This window comes from Antrostomus carolinensis, unplaced genomic scaffold (assembly GCF_000700745.2).
Source record: "Antrostomus carolinensis isolate BGI_N321 unplaced genomic scaffold, ASM70074v2 scaffold9010, whole genome shotgun sequence".
In the NCBI taxonomy this organism is placed as follows: domain Eukaryota; kingdom Metazoa; phylum Chordata; class Aves; order Caprimulgiformes; family Caprimulgidae; genus Antrostomus; species Antrostomus carolinensis.
This window is the reverse complement of record NW_010289039.1, coordinates 39232-60171: the sequence shown is the minus strand read 5'-3', so window position 1 is coordinate 60171 and position 20940 is coordinate 39232. Positions and strand designations below refer to the sequence as shown.

The following is a 20940-nucleotide window of genomic DNA, read 5'->3' as shown; positions in this document are numbered from 1 at the left end:
GGAGACTTTTATAAAAAGGATATAGAATTTTAGGATATCTTATTTTTATTCACATTCTAAAGACTTGTGTGAGCAGTTAACATTCATCTATTTCAATGCAGTAATTTAAGGTCCATTCATTTACAACTTTAAGTCAGTCAACGTTCAATAAAATGCAGTGGAAGTGTTGGAAGTGACTGAAATTAGTATTGGCTGTTACAAAGAAATGCACAGCAGAGGCATGGTGCAAAAGCTGCAAAGATAGTCCATAGCTGCCTTTGTGCTCCCCTGTAGCCAGCTCTACCATGGGCTGGTTCTCCAGCATATATTAGAGCAATGTAAAACTTGATCCAATGTGTATGGACTGCCAGAAGCTGTGAGAGTCCATCTTCACAGCCTGGTGCTTTCTATTTTCTCCAACAGCATCCCTGATGTCAGATTTGGGTGAGGTGGCACAGGATATGCAGCTGTTAATGAACCTTCTGGATGGCAGAGCAGTGGGGTAGCTCTACTGCAGCTGAAAACCATGAGGTCTTACCTGAACTAAGGGTGAACTCTGTCTTTTAACAAACAGATGTAACCAAGCCTCTCCCCAAGAAATCCCCAGGTTTCATTTCAGAAGAGAGTTTTTATGGCAAAGCAGGACTTGACATTTCTGCTGCTGAAAGCTGTTCCTGCTAATAATATTGTCCAAGTTACGAAGGAATTGAGCAATATTAGATGGTTCCTTCTTCAAATGCTGATAAGCTTTTGCTGATAATGGGAAGGTAACCAATTACCTAGCAAAGAAAAGGAAAAAGGAGTTTCTTTTTTCTTTTTGCTTTGTTGTAGAATTCTAGTATCAATAGGATAATACCAGGCTGGAAAACTGTGGTATCAACCTTAAAATGATTTGGCTTACAGCCATGTAGTTTAAAAGAGTATCATTTAGATGAGTAGCTAATCAGGGAGCTTACTAAATACTTCCAATATGGTTTTATGGGTACAGTGATTTACTCTAGTTCTCATGAAGGAGACCTGATTTCCCAGCTCAGCTTTTATAGTAGCTGTGCCAGCTGCTGAATTCAAAGATGTAATTCCCAATAACAGTGATTTGATTAAGTGATCTGAAGTTTCCTACAGAATCTTTCCTAGCCATGCTGTATGTGAACATTGTCTGTCTGTTCTTTAGGAGGAAATACGTCCTCAGTTTGAAGCCAAGTACTCCAAGAAGGAACGAATGAACCCCATATCTGGGAAGCCAGAGCCTTATCAAGCATTTGCAGATAAATGCAGCAGACTCATTGTTTCTGCATCTGGAATATTTTTTATGGTTTGAGAACTTTTATTTATTTACTAGTTGAAAAATTCAAATTAACGTTATCTCTGCTATCATAGTTATCTCTGCTAAAGAGTTTGGAGTTATGGGATATGACTGCTTGAAAGTTAAATGAGCTCTAGCATGTTTACTGCAGGCTGAAAATCTGTACACAGCAAATAGCCTGAGTTTCTGTAAAGTCCTACACTAGTTTACTCTTCACCAAGTCTCACAGTCCTCCTTCAAGGCTATACACATAAGGCTGTATGTAGCAATACACATACCAGAATAGTGACGTTATCACATTTAGACACCACCTTCAGCTGACTGAATTAGTTCACTGATTTTTCTTGCCTTCCCTGTGTAGACAGCAGAGTGATGGGGAGAGATGTCATGGAAGAGGCAGTTGTTCATTGTAAACTCTACAGAGAATCTAAGGTACCTAGAGTACTTCATGATGTAAATATCTCCTGGTTTTTCAGTGTATTGAGGCAGTAGGGAAAGAGAGTTCATATTCCTAGTGCAATTGAAATGAAGAAACCCATGTTCCTTGCCTAAAATGAGGCATCTCTCCTCCTTCCAAAGTGAAAAACTAAATGCAGCAGCAAAACCTCTCCTAACAGAGAACTGCATGCATTTCTGCTAAAATGCCCCCATCTTCCAGCTTCACTGAATCTGTTATTCACTGTTATGCACATGACAACAGCAATGGTAGGACTGATCTTGAAAACACAGCTGGCATCAACTCAGAACCTCATGGAATTTACTAGTTTTCCCTGGAGGCTAGAAAATTATATATGTGTATAACTTCAGGAGACAGGAGGGAATAGGGCAGAGGGCTTGTGAGCAACTGATGGCTTCAAAATTGTCCAAAGCAATCTTGGAGAAGAAAGGCAAGAACATTATTGAGATGAGCTGTGCTCTGGTATGTCAGGTGGATGGACTGAGACACATAAAGAAACACTGGGCACGAGGAGCTAATGTACTCTCTGACTCAGCCCTTGAATACACTTACGTCTGTTCAGAACTGCACTCTGCTCAGAACTGATTGTTGATTCAACATTTTGCATTTTCCCTACTTTTTTTTCTTGAGGGAGGGACAGTTTTCACTCCCTACCCTTTGCAAAGGCAGTCATTAATCTTCTTAGCCTAATGACAGATCTTGCTCAAAATGTCAGAGAGTAGCCTTGCACTGAATTGTGTGCGCCACAAATTGTCCCCATAACAGTCTTTGATACAGGACAATTCACTGAAGGTATTTTTTATTGCTGTCATAGCATAAGTTTCCAATGAGTTAGAAAAACTCTGAATTTTCCCCCATTTAGGTAAAAATATTATTTAAAAACTATAGCTGTAAACACAGAAGACACATGCTTATCAAAACTTGGAGTTAGAGCAGTTCTCAAAATTTCACAGCATTGACTCTCATAGTACAGTTACTAATACAGCTGGAACCAGGTTACTGATTCCCTATTAACGAAGGAAATTGGTCTTTCTCCTCAATCCTGTGCAGGGAATCCTCCAGGTGAGTAATTTTGTAATGTTTCTATGTGCTCCCAGTGTGGTAGCAGAGAATCTAATAAACTAGCCTTTCACATTCACACACACTTTTCTTTTTCATCTGCACTGGGATGATGTAAATCCATTCAGTAACTAATAAAATATGAAAACTGCTTGATTAGCATTCACTATTTTCAAAATAATTTTGCCCATTCAATTTGCTTAGATATACTTCAGTTTTGATAGGTTTAAGTTGTCTATGCCTAACCTGGAATACACCTATGTTTTGCAAATAATCATCTTCTACTGAAGAACCTCTCTATCTAATAAGGTAGCTAAAGGGTACTGTGTCAGAGTTTCTATGAGATTAATCACCCATGCTAATTCCCAACTGGATGTCCTTTAGGTGACTTGCTAAACCATACCACAAATTGGTCATGATGGAAAACAGTTGTCATTTAGTGCTTAACTGTTGCTTATGGAACATCAAATGATTTAGCAGCCTAGCTTAGCTGCATGGCTTTCACATTATAACTGTCACATTTGCTGAAAGTCTCATCAGAGAAGAAATTACAAAGGCAATTGAATTTGCTACCTTCCTTCAGTGGAATCTTTCCAGAATTGTAGCAAGAAACAGCTTGCTAGGGTAGCTTGCTAGGGTTGTTGTTCATGCAGTGCTTACAAATGGAGACATCTTTCCCTGTAAGTGTGAAGTCCATCAAAGCACAAAATCCATCCCAAACATGACATGTCCCCAAAGCTGGGACATCAGCTTGAGACTAGCCTTTGCACATCACAGAACATGCATGTAAGGAAAATTTCTGTTTCACAGAGCTGGCAACACTGTTTCCCACATTAATGCTACAGAAGAGATCAATTTTCAAGAGAATTATTAAAACTAAAAATTATTTTAATATTATTTCAGAGATATTTTGCATTATGGAAAAGGACTTTACAATAAGAATATTCATGTTGGATGTAATCAAAATGGATGTATTTTTCAAGTTTTTCATTTCATTATTTTAGTTTTCAGTTTCAGGGAGAAGTTAACTCCTGTTCTATTGAAAGTTTTCAGATTCTTCTCTCTGATTTTTTTCTTCCTGTAGATCTGTGTGGTGATTGCTGCTGTTTTTGGCATTGTTATTTACCGTGTTGTGACTGTCAGCACTTTTGCTGCCTTTAAGTGGGCTTTAATCAGGAATAACTCTCAGGTTGCAACTACAGGGACTGCAGTGTGCATCAACTTCTGCATCATCATGCTACTGAACGTGGTGAGTAAAACTAACATGTATAAAGCTATACCCAAGCCATCAAATCAGTAGATATCTCAGTCTGCAGATGACTGTATGCATTTTGTTCCTTTTTACAGCAGGAACAGAATGTCTTGCTAAGCCAGACATGGCATTACCATTAATGGACATCATTCACTATTTATGTAAAGTACAATTCCAAACCCAAAATGTTATGTAAAGTGTGTTTGAATGCTCTAAAAAAATATTTTAGGGAGACATGTCCACACTCTTGTTTTATTCTCTGCCTCTTTTTTTCCTTTAATTTCTTTGCAGATTTCAGTCCATTTAATTAATATTCTTCTTTTTAATTAGTGTTTTGAAGTTATTTTTTAAATACAGTAGCCAAGCTTAATTCTTATTTATACTAGTTTCACTTATTTCAGCTTCAGTTTTCATGGTAGTTTACCAGTAAGGATATCCATAGACAGATCCAATGTGCATATACAGACTCAATGTGCATATACAGAAGAACTCCCTTGGGCTTAAAAGTTCAAGAGACTTGAGCAAACATGACTTGTTGCATGAGCTGCCAATGGCCTTTGCCAGAGTACACCAGAGACATGGTCTCCGAGTGCACTGTAGCAAGACTGGCTGAGGTCAGGTTATTGTTGTGAACTGGTTTGGAACTAGACTTGGGACAAAGACAAAAATGGAATTTCAATGTGGTAACAGCCCCAGTAAGACAGTATAGCATGGATTATGGGAGGAATGAGTTTCACCCCTACATCGAGATGTAGGTACTTCTGTATTATTGCTGTGATAGCAATGTGTGACTTCATTAATGTTTATAAATATATAAAGGGTGAGGGTCACAAGGATGGAGCTAGACTCTTCTCGGTGACAACCAATGATAGGACAAGGGGCAGTGGGTGTAAGCTGGAACACAGGAGGTTCCACTTAGACTTGAGAAGAAACTTCTTTACTGTGAGGGTGACAGAGCACTGGGACAGACTGCCCAGGGAGGTTGTGGAGTCTCCTTCTCTGGAGACATTCAAGACCCGCCTGGACACCTTCCTGTGTGATCTCATTTAGGTGTTCCTCCTCCAGCAGGGGTGTTGGACTAGATGACCTTTTGAGGTCCATTCCAATCCCTAACATTCCGTGATTCTGTGATTCTGTGTAATTGCTCTTGGCAAGAGATGTATGGCCTTTTACTATCAGGTTTTTGTCACCTGATATTATAAGAATACATTTTAAGTGGGAGGAAGTATCACCTTTGAACTATCCAGGCACTGGAGCCAGAGCGGAGTATTTCTACCCACTCAGTAGCAAGTGTTTTCTGCAAAAAGCATGTTAGGCTTTGCTCCAGCAGATATGCTGACTTACTTCCTAGTGAAAGTATAAGATGTTATTTCAGACCTGCACGTTCCACATGCTGGTTTGGAGACTACTTTCTTTCCTGTGCAATGCCCAAGCATTCCCATTATCTAAAAATTAATTTTAACAGCCTCTCATTTATATAGCAGGAAATTCCAAGAGGCTTTGCTGCAGGACTTCGGTTCTCCCTTTGGCATAGGCAAGACTGGATTGGTGACTAGGACAGTCTATCAAGAACTGTTGACTTTCCTATGTTTTCCCTAAAGTGAGACTATAGGCTCAGAAGGGGCAGAAAGAAGAGGTGGAAGCTGTTATTCTCTCTGAATTTGCACTGAGGGCTCTCTTATGTTATTTTTGATTTATTGTTTGTTGTCTGCAGCTTTTGGGAGTTTTCTTTAATTCACCTAGAGCACACAATAGCGTAGAAGAAATAAAAATAGAACTAATATATATATCTGTGTCAGTAAAACATCCATTTCCAAGTTCTCAGTATAAGTCATTGTATATGCAGTGAAGCAGCAACAAAGAAATACTGCACAAACAAAATTATTTGGTTGTCAAAGAGTTGTTCAGCCTAGAGAAATTTTTAAAATAATGAAAGATGGCTTGAAGGTGCCTTTTGAGAAACTTTGTTTTACTTCCTAACATACATCAAATAAATAGAGCACTGCAAAGATGGATTTCTTAGGCCTTGTATTCGTTATCATGCAATAAACACCACAGCCTTAGATCTGGATATAGCTCATGGAAACAAAAGATACCCAAATTTGAAGCTGCATGAGCTTTTCAAAAGAAGGACTTAAGAACATAATCTCTTACTTCCTATGATGGATTAACACAGTTTACTGAAGGACAGTAGTGGGATTTCTTTTGGGGGAAAAAAAAAAATCCTCCAGGAGAATTCAGGTAGTTGAATCCTCCTCAAACTGTGACTCAAGAAAAGTAGCAGGAGAACAAGCAAAGATACAGTAATAAAATCAAAATGGACCAAGATGTACATAACAGTAGGGAATTCACTGCTAGGAAGCCTGGTAAACCACCAGTGATTCTGATATGAGTTGACAACCTCTCTAAGCATTGAGGGAAATGTCTAGACCACAAATGACTTCTAGAAGACCAGATGCTCTCAGAGCTAGGTACATACACTTACACATCCATCATGACAAAACCAAAATGACCTTCAAGCACAGTGTTTCCCAGATAATCCTGGAGCATGACTTGGGAATAATCATTAGCTTTACCTAGGTTAATAAAACCTGTTAATTCCAGTCATATCGCCCATAGAAAATATGAACACAGAACAGAATATGATCCTAAACAAGGCCCCTTGGGACTAGTAGTGACAAACTGCAGTAGCAGATAGTTAGATCCAAACACTCTTAACAGGATCTCTAACACAGTCTTACTGTTCCAGGAGGAATAGCAACAAAATACAGTTTTGATACGCCCTTCTGCAGAGCAATGTACCTTTATAAAATAGCACACTCTCTGCTGGGATCAGGATATAAACCACCCAGACATTTAGCACTTTTACATTTGCCCTTAAGAGATACTTTTAAACCTGGAAGAAACTGCCTTTTTCATTACTTGGAACAAAGCTATTTACTCCAATGGCAGCAGAAAGCTATTCTAAGCAAGAAGTGGTTGTTAACACGGATGAGATAATTCAGGATGACTTCAGTTCATAAGGTGGCAGTTTGATCTGTAAATTGTACATAACTCAATTTAAGCAAGAGTTTATAAGGGTAACTGCAAATGAAAAGAAACATTGCTGATATGCAATTTAGGAATCAGTAAGTACTTGAACCTGAAATATGACGAACTTTGTAACCCTGTAGGCATCAGACAGAGTTAAGGATATTTAGTGTTTTGTGCAAACAGGCTCCAGACTCATTTAAAGCAAATGGGAACTGTTGTTTTAATTTACACTAACACTGATATTGGTGGTGATGTACTTTTTAGGTTCAAAACCCCTTTGCAAATGCTAATTGTGAAAACCCTCTAAGTTAGTTTTTGTAAGCTTTATGAAGTTAGCAGTCTCACAGAGAGTTTGAAAGCATGGTATCTGCTAAGCACAGAAAATACCACTTGGGATTTAGAACGATGTCACTGCCTCAGAGTAAGAAATGTGTCTGGTGGTGGGGATTACTAAAGACTTTCTCTGAAACAACCTTGTTTCCTCAGTGTCTTTCCTTTCAGCACCAAAAAAAAAAAAAAAAAATCCCAAACAAAACCAAAAAGCCCAAAATACCCAACATATCAGGCCATGCTCTTACTAGGGTTTTGGGAGGGTTTTTTGTGAGATAAATGTTCCATAAGTAACTAAACCAAAAATCTCAGTTGCACTATTGTTCTGCTTTGTGTTTTTGGAAAAGTTATCTGACCATTTTTCACTATGTATGTAAAACAGGGACAGTGATAGCACTTTTTCCTCCATATATTGTGGATGAAAAGAGCTGAGTATAAGCTTTAAAAATATTACTGTTCCTTGTCTTATTATCACTGTTGTATTATTACTATATAGTTTTATTATCATCGTTATCAGAACATCCCAGAGACCATCTGGATGTCAGATTTAACATGTAAGAGCAGTTACTCGACTTAGGAAGCAGTTCTGTACTTTTGAGCTGGTTGCATATCTAAGAGGCTGTTTCTTCTCTGTTACAGCTGTATGAAAAGGTTGCTCTTTTCCTGACAAATTTAGGTAAGCAATGTTAAATACAAAACTTAATTGATACTGTACCGATTTTTCAAGTCCCTATACTGTGATAGCATTCAAACTATCTGTGTAAATATGAAAAATCCTGATTAATTTGCAACCTATAGGAATTAGTGTTTTTCTCAAGTTTATAATAAAGAATTATATAAACTAAGTTATAGTGCTATTCAAACAGTGGTGGCAACAATCACCCACTTGCCTTGCTTGGTTCTTTTTCCAACCCCTTACCTTGTAAGAATTTAAACAAATTGTTACCTTGGGGGAAAAAGCATGAATTTTCAGAGAGACTGAGCACTCACAACCCCCAGGTTGTCTTGTGAAGATCTGGAAATGGGAGAATCACTTCTGGAAGCCAAATTTATAACTTTAAACTAAGGTGCTTGACTATCAAACATACACCTTTAAGAGGGGCAGTAATTTGGAGGGAAAATAACTAGATGACTCATCAACTCTAGCAGCACCTAAACTCTAATGGTGTTCTAAGTTTCTGCAATCTTTGAGGAGATTATTTTGAGCCTCTGCATACCTGTGTATATTTATGGTGATCAGTAAGGTATTTTTGACCAGGTGGACAGAGTTTGATGTCTGCTCAGAGGAAATACACAGCTGGTTTTAGCTAGTGTCAGGGCTTTTCTACATCTGGGAAGTCACAGGTGATGTGTTCAAAGCACATCTGTATAAGAGCATTTTATTCTGTTCTATTCTTATTAGACTGAGTCTTCATTTGTGTTCTGTAAATTTAAAATATTTTTGCCATCCTGTATCCATGGGAAAGGTATCTGCTAGTTACAGTTGAGAAATATGATTTTCAAGTATGTGATTTGCACAGGCTATGCCCTTTTACTCCCTGTGACACCCTGGGGACAGTACAATATAGTCTAGAGACCTTGAAGCTTGATTGCTTTCAGCCAGTTTATCATCAAGGTAGGTCTGCTTCTTGTAACCTGTACAAAAAGCCCTTGTATGAAAACTCAGTGAGTCAAGCTGTTCTGACAGGCCCCACCTGGAGTACTGCGTCCAGTTCTGGAGCCCCCAACATAAGAAAGATATGGACCAGTTAGAACAAGTCCAGAGAAGGGCCACCAGGATGATCCAAGGGCTGGAGCACCTCTCCTACGAGGACAGGCTGAGAGAGTTGGGACTGTTCAGCCTGGAGAAGAGAAGGCTCCAGGGAGACCTTACAGCGGCCTTCCAGTACCTGAAGGGGGCTACAAGAAAGCTGGGGAGGGACTTTTCACAAGGGCAACTAATGACAAGACAAGGGGAAATGGGTTTAAACTGGAAGAGGGCAGGTTTAGATTAGATATTAGGAAGAAGTTTTTCACTGTGAGGGTGGTCAGACACTGGAACAGGTTGCCCAGAGAAGCTGTGGGTTCCCATTCCCTGGAAGTGTTTAAGGCCAGGCTGGATGAGGCTTTGAGCAACCTGGTCTAGTGGAAGGTGTCCCTGCTGATGGCAGGGGGGTTGGAACTAGATGATCTTTAAGGTCCCTTCCAATCCAAACCATGCTATGATTCTATGAGTCTATGATTCTCAGTGTTCAGACTGTGGTTTTTACTCTGATGGCCTAAGTAGCTGATGTGGTCTGAATGATCTTTATCAGTGTAATAAGCTCAGAGTGGGATTGGCAGAAAAGCTACATTCAGGATGTCCTTATTCAGCCTTTACATGACCTTTTTCAAAGCTCACATCCGTGCTCCTCCAGAGCATTGCCATTGTCTCTGATGGGCATAAGAGCAAAGCTTCAATTGCAGTAACCTTGTTAAAGTCAAACCTGACCTTCCCTCTAAATGGCACCCAAAATCCACTATGCTTTATTTCTTTCTGCTGAGCTAAATACGTATGTAGTAGCATACGCACAAACTTGGATTTCTTGACAGGCATTGTTAATTAACAACTAACATAGTTGTTAATTCATGGTCTGTTTTATGGTTTTGTTGATACATCTATTTGAAACTTCCTCATGGGTAGGGCAGCTCTAATTAAAGATAATCTAGTTTATCGTTGTTGTTTGTATACTTCCAGTACTTTACCTGGAGGCTTCTTTGGAAATATTATATAAGTACTACCTTTATGATACTCAGAATCACCATTAGTACCTCCACTTCTCCTCTGATTATTCCTGTTCACAGCAATGATTGACTAATAACAAGCTCCTGCCAACTGTACAGTAGTTCCAGGACATAGTACTGGTGTGTTGGCACAGAAGTTGTTTTGTTAACTTATGCCTTGATATCTCTATAGACAGAGATTAAGGGCCTTCCTAAAGGGAAGATTATGTCTTCCCCTTTCCTATTTGCTTTATCTCATCCATTGCAAATTTTTTTTTTCTCAGTCTTCTGTGATGGGGTCCCTGGGATAAGGAAAGGGAGTCAGGCAGTGGCACTCCAGTGTAGAGTTCTTAGGTGCCAGCATGGTGGGCAAATCCCTGAAACAGAATTACATGGAGGATTTTCTCCAGTTCATTGTGACATCTCTAACAAAAAGGCACTTATGTAGCTTGTAGTGGGGTGCTTTCTGGCAGTGTCATTATGGTAGGTTGCAGAAATAAAAAGAAGAGAGGAGCCTGAGCCTGAAAAGCATAAAAAAATCTGGGAGAGATGTTTAATATGCACACTACCTTGACCACTTTCTTACAGTCTCCTGGGAATATACATATCCAGATGTCAGAAGAGATTTCTAAATCTTTACAAGCTCACTTGCTGTGTGCTGCTTTTGGATACAATTTCTTCTGTCAGCTTATATTTTAAAATCAGCAGGCTAATTTACAAATACTTTTCCAGTTCTGATAGATGTGGGCAGCCTTTGTGCCAAGGGAAATTGTTAATCTGATAAAACTTCTGAAACTCTCTTTCTTCACAGAGCAGCCTCGTACAGAATCTGAGTGGGAGAACAGCTTCACTCTGAAAATGTTTCTCTTTCAGTTTGTCAATCTGAACAGCTCTACCTTTTACATAGCGTTCTTCCTTGGAAGGTAGGATTAATGTCTCCACCCTCATATGTGCAAAATGAAGTAGAGAGAAGAAATAAAATTGTCTGTAATGAAACAAAACGGGACCATGTTATCGCACATCTCAAAATGCAAATTCCATGCTAGCAAAGCAAGACAAACTGCAGTTTTATTTTCCTTTCAAAAAGCCTAGAAACAGATGTTTTCATTTCCTAGCACCACATTGGCTCAATGCTAGCTTTTAACAATTTCGTTACTGGGAACTGATGCATCCCACAGCACTATATGTACAGGTCACTTCGCTCTGTCTTTATGTGTGTAATTTGTACAGGTAAGTAAATAACTTATCACTATGTCTTTTTCTTTCAGAGTAGAATAAAATAGTTCTGTTGGAAGGGACCTACACTGATCGTCTAGTCCAACTGCCTGAATACTTTGCTTTTTCTATTATATGATTTGGACTGTTATGAGTGAATTGTGAGCTACCAGTTGTTTTTTTCCCACAGAAAATGAAATATATATATATTTGTATGTCTCTTTCTGCAAGTCCCCTAAAAGCAAAAGAAGAGTATTTGAGTAGAGAAGGCTTGAGTAGAAAAATCCATCAGTATGGATTATTCATGTAGGGGAAATGGTGGGTATCATTTTGGGAGAAAACATGGGAGAATAGTAAGAAAATCATGTCTTCCTAATGAAAACTAACATTTTCACTGATTTCATAGAAAGGCAGATATCACATTATGGTGTAAGGAAGTGGACTGGCAGTTGAAAACCATTTTCCAAACTGACATGAACAGTTTTATTCAGATTTTCTCTATTCTCTGCATATGCTGAATATCCAACAGCAGAGTATTTGGTATTGAAATAAAACTGGAAGTAAAAATATACTTAGCACTTCATAGAAATAGGAATCCCTGAAAACTTTTTGCAGCATAACATCATTTATGGTTATATCAATCTCTCTAAGATGACATTAGATTAAAACAACAGCATGAGCTTTCTTCTACTACTGTGAACAGACTGCTTACGTACTATAGCTGATGTATATTCCTGTGTTAAAGATTTACAGGACACCCTGGTGCCTACTTAAGGCTGATAAACCGGTGGAGGCTGGAAGAGGTGAGTGTTCACTTAACTACACACTGATTTATCTGCTGCCCACAGATGCAGTGAATGCAAGCAGAGGCAGACGCATAACTCTGTTTAGGTACTTTTGAGTGTGTTATTGGGTTTTCAGTTGCTATCTAACTCCACCCTACTGACACTGCCATCTGCTACAAAAACATCTACATATTGATATATATGCCCTTTTCAATGCTAGTAGTTTTAGTGTTTGCATCACATTTGGGTAGTGGTATCAAATGGTTTAAACATTACTCACATTTTTACATTGGAAATATTTCATCCTTGAAATGAATCAAAGTCAGATATGAATCTGACAACTTTTTGCTCCTGAATAAATCCTTTCTTCTCAGCTTTTCTAGCCTTGCTGACCAGGGAGATAAAATAATAAAAGGATAACTTAAAAATCCAGACACCTAAAGTGGACTTGAAAACTTACCAAAACAACTGAACAAACTTCCCAAAAGAGCTACTGGTGTAATGTTCCATGTCTATAGAAACAAATAGATTTGAAGAGCAATGAGAGGTTGACTTTGCAAGTCCCTCAAGAACCAATCCCATTTTTTGAGCAAATACATTCAGAATTCACAAATTCCCAAAAACTATTTGACAGTTATTGGAGGTGAACAGCAGCAGTTTCTAGACCAGACGTGTAGCTTTCAGTGCTGCTATTTGCACACTCAAATCCCATAGTTTCTTTCCTGCTTCACAGTTGAATAACTAAAACAATTTTGCAAATACATGGCAAATGGTGTGCGGAAATGCAGGACTTAACACTGCCAACTTGAATTTACAAACACTTCCAGATATCTAAATATTTTGGTTAATAGAGTTCATCCAAATAACTAGCAAAAAAAAAAAAAAAAATTGAAAAAGCCATCCTAACTTTGTAGTAGTGAATTCTGTACATTGAAGGAAAGAAAAATTTATATGGGGGCAAGCTGACCTAAGAACTTGCTGCTGCCAAAAGAGGACAGTACTGCTCTTCCTTCAACTTCTCACAGAAGTTTGCTCCTTCCTCTTCCTCTACACTGGCTCTGGCTTGACCAGCCTTGTGAGGAGCCTACTCAGTTGTCTCTATTAGCAGGGAACTGTTCCTTTTTCTGGCTGAATTAGTTTTCTTATGAGTTATTGGGCTGAATCATCTCACAGAGGCATCAGAGAACATGGAAAGAACCTAACTTGCAGGAGCAGAGATGGGAGAAACAAAGAACCAGGTTTGGGAGGGATGTGCAGCAGCAAAGTGTTACAGGCTGGGTGGGTTACTGGTGGAAGCTACTATTAGCAGTCTCTACTATTTTGTCTTTCTTAGAGAAAAAAAAGTAAAAAATCATCTAATAAAAAAAGTCTCAACTTTATTGACCATATCCGAGTTAGGTCTTGCAAGAAACATAATGTAGAATATAATGCCCAGATATTGCTCCAATAGCCCTCTCTTCAGCTGTTGGATGAAGCCAAGTGTAAGACATTTAATAATACAATATAGTCTGGTCCAGTGTCCGTGGGCACATTCAGACCACAATGGACAAAGTACATCAGTGAAATTGTGGTTGTAAAATCACTGCTACTTCACCTGCACCTACTTCTCTTAGTTTATATTGGCTCATGTGACTGATTCCTAAAAACAGAAATATGATGATTCAATAATATGCTAGAAAAGTTAATTTAAAAAAAAAAAGTCTGCCACCCTGTTAATCTAAAGAGAAGCAGAATGAGGTCAACAGAAACCTCAGCAGGGACCCTGGTTCCGAGCACTGTATAATTCCTATTGCATTTTGTTACAGGTCATAAATAATATCATTTTTTTTTCTCCCTAAAAGTTAAAGAGAAGTAGTTCCACTTCTACAGCAGTGATCCGTTCATCTTATCCATAGTACCCAGGATCTAACAATACAGCCTGGACCTCCACTGTTTGGATCTGCAAAGTCAGTTGTGCAAAATGCTATTTGAGGGCAGAAAGTTTTTGGCTCTTTTTTGTTTCTTCCAATACTAAAGGAAAAATTGTGGAATTACTTAAATTTGTACAAGCTGAGCATCTCTCCTAAAAGCAGCATGATTTCTTCAAGGCCTGGAGCCACTGCTAAAGCAAGCAAGCACTCAGCAAGAGACACTGATAACTTTCGTTTGACAGTTAGAGATTTTTAGTTCTTTGAGAAGATAGCAGCTTTGCATAGTTCACTCAGTCACATGCATTAAATAGTGCTCAATAAACAATACTAGGTCTATCCTTTAGGCATGAACTGTTTACCTGGCAGCCAGGAGGAATTTTCTCTTCATTCTTTGACTTGAGGCACAGTCATCCTCCCCCAAAAATACTGAAATCATTAAAGGAACTTGTTAGCCTTCGCCTCTGTCCCACCCACAGTTGCACAACATATTATCATCACTAATGTGAAAACTGCGTTGTTTTCAACTGATTCTGACCTCTGCGGAAAGTAAATTATAGGCTTAAAAGGCTCGTGGTGTGATACAGTCTCAAACGCTCCCTTGAGTGTGTATTTTTAAAAAAATTAAACAGAACAGCATTTAATTTCCTTTAAGTAAATTATTTAATATCCATTTACACTCTTTAAGAAATGCTTAAAAACTCAGTGTAATTTCTGCTTAACCTTTTGTTTCTGGTTTTTTGTAGTGCCACCCTAGCGGATGCCTTATTGATCTCTGCATGCAAATGGGTATTATAATGGTGCTAAAGCAAACCTGGAATAACTTCATGGAACTAGGATACCCGTAAGTAAATATAATGCCTATGCTTCCGTAGATCATAGAAGAATGCTAAGTTTATGCTTTCATATGACCAGTTACATAAAAGAAAGATACAGTAGTCATTACAACAGAAAATCCCCCCTAGTTTGCAAAACTCTTAATATAGATTTTAAGATATATAGAGATAGATTGGTTGGGGGCTTTTTTCACATTTGACATAGTTTGCAAAAGTGAAAGTGTAAAATAAATATTAACAAATAAATAATATATGGGAAGTATTTGATTTCATTAAATTTTATTCCATGTTTTAAAACTCCTTAAAAATAACTGTAGGACTGCCATATTTGATACATATAATATTTCCTTACACAGGAAATATTATATGTATCAATTTTCAGCTATGTCAGTAAGTTCTAAATTGGATTTCTCCTTGCTGGGTGATAAAAGGTGCCTGAAAGAGCGGGTATGAACTGGAAAAAGTGCACTGCTGGCACATACACACTCAGAGATAGAAAAATTTACTGACTGGTATATAGACAAGTTCCCTAGTGATCTTCAGGGTATTATGGAGCTGTGCCCTAGCTAAAAAGGTTGACGATTATTCATTTTCTATTGGTTCATTTCTTATTGATTAGTATTTCATGAGCATGTTTAATATGATTAATATAGACAGTTGATGCTAGAGACAGTGTGGCAGATCATCAAGGGAAGTTATCAAGTGTGAAAATATAAGAGAGAGCTGACATTGTCAGAAAGTTTGCCCTTGAAAAGTTCAGAGGGATTTGGTTCACTGCAGGATCCACAGCAGAGCTAGTGCAGAGTTCAGTCCCTGAACTGCAGACACATGTTGCAGAAGTTATTTCAGGCAGCTTCAGTGCTAATCACACCTAGCTGTAATGAAAACAGAGTAAATTATTTAAATGCACAGAATAATTGGCAGTAAAAGTACTCAAAGCTCACTATCTTTCCATCTCCCCGTGTTTGCACCTAGCGCTACTTGCCAGGATTTTGCAGCTGTTAGGGCTGGAGGAATTAGATATTTCTACTGCTTATTAATAGGGATTCTGAAACCTAATAAAGAGCACAGAAGAGGATTAAAGAAGGTAACTAAAGGAGATAGGAGAAGATTGTTTAAGAACAAGTGATTTAATAGGAATAAACTACTTCAGGTGAAGTCAGGCTCTTGACTTTAGAGTCACAAGGAAAATCACAACACAAAAGCCACAGTCACAACAATGTGAGATACTTCAGCTTATTCTGATGAGAGATGTATTTGCTCTCCAGACCTTTCAGTCCACCTTCTAGCCAGGAAATGCTGCAGGCAAGTGTGAAAAGAACATGATCATTTCTGCTAAGAGCATGATTGGAGCCAAGACCATGTGGATGGCCAGAGGATTTGGAGGCAATCCTATAGTCCATAGCAGAACATCACTGCACCTCCACCCGTGTGCTGGTTGCTGCCTGCTGAGTGAGAACCAGGCAGAGCCAGCACTATGCAGTGCCAAGAGTGATAGCACAGAGTATTTCGCCATAAGACAGCCCTAGGAGAGAAGCACCAGCAGCCAGTTTTGGAGTGTGGTTTTTTTGCACCATTTCAGGGTGGTAGCCTGGCTGTGGTGCCGGCACTTGCTCCCACAGAGACCACAGACACACGCAGGGCAAATCAGAAATGCTACCAGCTGTTCCTTGGTGGCAGGAATCCCAGTGCCTCCTGTCACATTTCTCATTGATACATGTAGCATTGGCTTGTCTTCTGAAATTTCTGCCTGAGAGTTAAAAACTAAATTTCAAAGATGTCAAAGAGAGGCCCTAGGGTGTGATCTAGAACATTGATTGTTTAGTGGTTACATTTTTAGTACAAATACTGGCATATCAGAGTGGTGCTTCTGCTTCATCCAAACACTACCTCGAAACCTCTGGAAGTGTACATCAGTTCTCCTCTCCTGCATAGATGCATTTGCAGTAACTAAGAAACAAAGTATAAATTATTGCTTAGTTTGGAGATGGAAAACTCTAATTTCAAGTTGATGTTTTTCTTGGAAGAAGAACATATATCCATATTAAAACCACATTACATCACATTGCCCACATTTTGCTCACATATAAATAATAAAATGACAACTCTGAATTTTACTAGGAGTCTTAGGTATTTAGTAACAGTGGCTCTGGATTTCCCCTCTCACAAAGGAGGAAGTTAACTGGCATCCATGTCAGCATATTGGTCTGCCATTCACCTCACCCCTCAACTTGCTGTCTTTGCAGGATTCCATTCTCAGCCTTCTCACTTTCCCACGGGCAGGACAGGAGAGGCAAAGTCCCAAAGGGTGCTGTGGACTGCAAAGATGTGCCCTTAATTCTCCCTCAGTTCGTCAGTCACAACCATGGTCATTCATATGAAAGACTTTTTTAGGCTTTTTACACACTAGTGACTAACTGCAAGCTGCTGAAACCAAATATTTTAATAATTTCTTGTACTTCCAAATTTTTACTTGAAGTCCATGCTTATACTTCTACATTTTTTTCTTGCACTTCTAAACTCTAGATTTTAATGCCCTGCACTCAGTTGCACCTACTTCCTTCAGGGAGACAGCAAAATCTGTAACTTCTCTGCTAAATGGCTTGAATGAAAAAATAATGTAAGCTTTAAGAAAACAAGCAATTGGCCAAGCCCTGTTCCAAATCCAATGGCCATTTGCCTGCCATTCACAGACCAGACCAGGCCACTGTGAAGACAAGAAGCAAAGTACACTCAGGGAAAGAACTGAATTATTTGGGTAAGCCATCACCTTCTATCTCGCTGAGATAAAGCGGACAACTGCAACTCCAAAGAAAATCTTTGTCATGGGTTGGTTTTGTTTGCTCTCTATACTAACTGTAACTGGTGTCCTTTGTTGGCCAAACCAGTGCAACTGCCTGACCTGGAGAGGAAAAGCTGTTTATTTCAGATGTGAGCACTCATTTCTCTTCTGGCTCAGTGCCTCCCACAGTGCCCTAACATGCTTTTCTTCAGGAAAAATATTTCCCTCTGAAATCCAGTACAGCTCCCTCACTTCTTGAGATGGAGATAGGTCTCATATCAGCCATCCATCTCTTGGCCATCACATGTTGTCAGAAGTCCACACACTTCTTTCCACCTTTTTTTCCTCTAAATATTTGGCCACAGACACCACTCAAGGTTGCTTTTTCCATTCCAGGATTGCCCAGGGACTGTCACCCTGCACACTGAAGGGCCATGTAGAGATGCCAGCTCACACACAGGAAGGGATCAAGCAGCATTAGCATTGTATTTACTAATTTCTTAATTAGAGGTCAACTATCTCCATACAGCATTGCATTCTGCCATATAAACAGACTGAAGACATTTGCCGTTCTGTGTAGACAAAAAGAAGCTAAATAAATAATGAAAATATGTCAAAATCCCTCCACCATTTTAACATCTAGGCCTGGATTACAGCCTATCAACCGTATCTGTTTTCATACTTGCTATGATATGTCGTCAACCACATGTATTACTAATGCTCTATTTTCCTGTGCATTGGGAAATTTATTTTGTAAGTTATGTTGTGCACACTTAGCCTCTTCCAATTTTGTAATAAATACCCACTAATATTCTTTACCTTGTTTCTTTAATTTATTTGAAAATGTAGGCTAATTCAAAACTGGTGGACCAGGAGGAAACTACGGCAACAGTATGGCACACAAAAGAAAACAACCTTCCCACAGTGGGAAAAGGACTACAATCTGCAGCCTATGAATGCTTATGGACTCTTTGATGAATACCTAGAAATGAGTATGGCACAGACCTTCATTTTGTCTCTTTCACTAGATTTTAATTTTGTTGCTTTTTTGTTAATTTGGGCTGGTGTATTCTTTTAATTAATACTGTATGAAGCTAAAGAGGCTGCAAAACGGTTTTCATTCTCACAGGTCAGGTGAGGAATGGGAGTTTGTAAGAACGAAACCAAACCAATGTAGCTAACCACACTGCTGCTGGTTTGCTAACCTCATATCTATGAAACACTTATTCTGGCATTGTGTGAGGATGGTCATTTTCCAAACCAGAGCCCACCTCTTCACCTGCATGCATTTCTGAAGAACTTTGCCATTATTTTCTAAAGGAAGTTCCCTTGGGCTTTTTTGTTCAAACTGCATGGTACAGACCTGCATGGTTGTTTATGTTTAAAATTCACCATCATTTACTACCTCACATTTACAAAGTAGCTAGCTGCCAAAAGGCATTGGTCTATCCAGAGAGGGGAGGATAACTGCTCAAAGAAATGTTAAAGAACAAGAACTTTTGCCCTATGTGACTGAACTGCATATGTCATCACTCTTTTTTTCTTTCCTTCCTTACACAATTAAAATTCAAATTAATGGGAAATTTGGAAGTCTGAAAACAAGCATCTAGAAACTTACACAGTTTTAAACTGCCAGCCATCTGTACTATAAATAGGAATATACTCAGCCCTAATCTTTGCAGGTATTGAGAGATCCTAATTGATGCTGGGGTAACAATGTCCCTTTCTAAAACCAGTTTGTCCACTTCTAAACTTCGCTTCAAATTACAAAATCTAGATGTTGCTGTCCATCCTGGGGACACATGTGCATTTGTTCTTGTCATCCTTGCTCTGAACTCTGAACCACAAGGAAATGCTGTACAAGTGTCACTAGACTATGGTACGGCATAATAAGAAATGTTTGTATATTTATACATAGTATTTGTATACATATATTATTTGTTATCTTAGACTTTGAGATTAGATCTTAACAGTTATACTATCATCTTTCCTTTTTTTTCCTAGTTCTTCAGTTTGGGTTCACAACCATTTTTGTGGCAGCTTTTCCACTGGCACCACTTCTGGCCTTACTTAACAATATTATTGAAATTCGGCTTGATGCATACAAATTTGTTACCCAGTGGAGAAGACCTTTAGCTTCAAGAGCCAAAGATATAGGTGAGCTCTTTGTATGTGTATTTGTTATGTGTGTGTGCGCTATTTTTAAGGCAAAGCACTGACCACATCAAGTAAGAGCAGATTAAGGTGTTTTCAGTTACCTTCAACAAACAATTTGATTCTTCAAAAAAACTTCAAGTACCTAATGCCAATCTACCTATGCAATTAATAGTCTATATTGGAAAATGTCTTTTAATGATTTTCTGGGTGACTTAACAGCCAAGATGTTCTAGTAAAGTGATCAGTGTTCTCTGCAGGTTTTTCCTTCTGGCAGACACACTGTGTGAATACATGCCACTGCTCAGTTCAAATGTATTAACCAGGCAGAGCAGCTGAAACATGAAAGTCAAGTTAAAGCAGCCACCATCCTGTAAGGGGCCTCTGTGCTTTATATTTACCTGTCCAAAACTGAGCTCCCCTGTGACTCAAGGGCTATGCCCACTAGGGTGGGTCTAGATGCCGAGAGATTACTTGCTTTCAGTGAGACACGCCTACATTGCTAAACACAGAGTTCACATAACTTCGAGGTCACCCAGCCACAGACTACTGCAAGGGCTCTCCAAACATATTTTGACTATAGATCTCTTCTGTCCTTGCAGTGTGCAAAAGAACACCTTTATGGAGGACTCTGTAAAAAAAAAGTCATCTGCCCAACACTGAATCCCTGGTGTCTTTGGAGGGCTAAATAGGGTACCTCACTGCACATCTGCATTGCAAAAACCAGTAGTCCACACCATGAAATAGCAGAACTCCAGGCTTTGTGCTCTCAGAATGATCTACCATGTATCTAAAGTCTGTATCTGAATGTGAAACCGTGAGTTCAGGTACAAGCCTGGACATCAGCCAGTGCACAGCATACACTGCAGACATAATTCCTGAACATTACATAACATAAATAATAAAAGCACAGAAAAATAGATTTTTTTTCCAGGTCAACTCAGGTGTGATTTCTCAAAATAAGTTGCAGTTGCTCTCTATTCAGCAGAGTTTTCAGGGACAGCTTGATGCCTCATTGAAATCAACAGGTATGTCTAACCTTCCTTTGGTATGATTCTCAGTGATGGCCCTTGTGACCAGATTTGCTGTGTGCCAGCTTCCTTGAG

The 20940-nt window shown here is 38.9% G+C and overlaps 1 protein-coding gene across 1 annotated transcript in view; it reads left to right on the top strand.

The window, feature by feature from the left end:
* Window positions 1–1150: 1150 nt before the first annotated feature.
* LOC104525542 (anoctamin-4) overlaps window positions 1151–20940 on the top strand; it is a gene marked incomplete at its 5' end in the record, with an annotated part of 28637 nt that continues 8847 nt past the window's right edge. Inside the window, 8 exons of the mRNA XM_010168726.1 lie at window positions 1151–1291; window positions 3883–4047; window positions 8053–8089; window positions 10967–11078; window positions 12116–12173; window positions 14809–14906; window positions 18530–18672; window positions 19685–19837. Of these exons, the coding sequence (XP_010167028.1) occupies window positions 1151–1291; window positions 3883–4047; window positions 8053–8089; window positions 10967–11078; window positions 12116–12173; window positions 14809–14906; window positions 18530–18672; window positions 19685–19837 (907 nt within the window). The remainder of the gene's footprint in view (window positions 1292–3882; window positions 4048–8052; window positions 8090–10966; window positions 11079–12115; window positions 12174–14808; window positions 14907–18529; window positions 18673–19684; window positions 19838–20940) is intronic.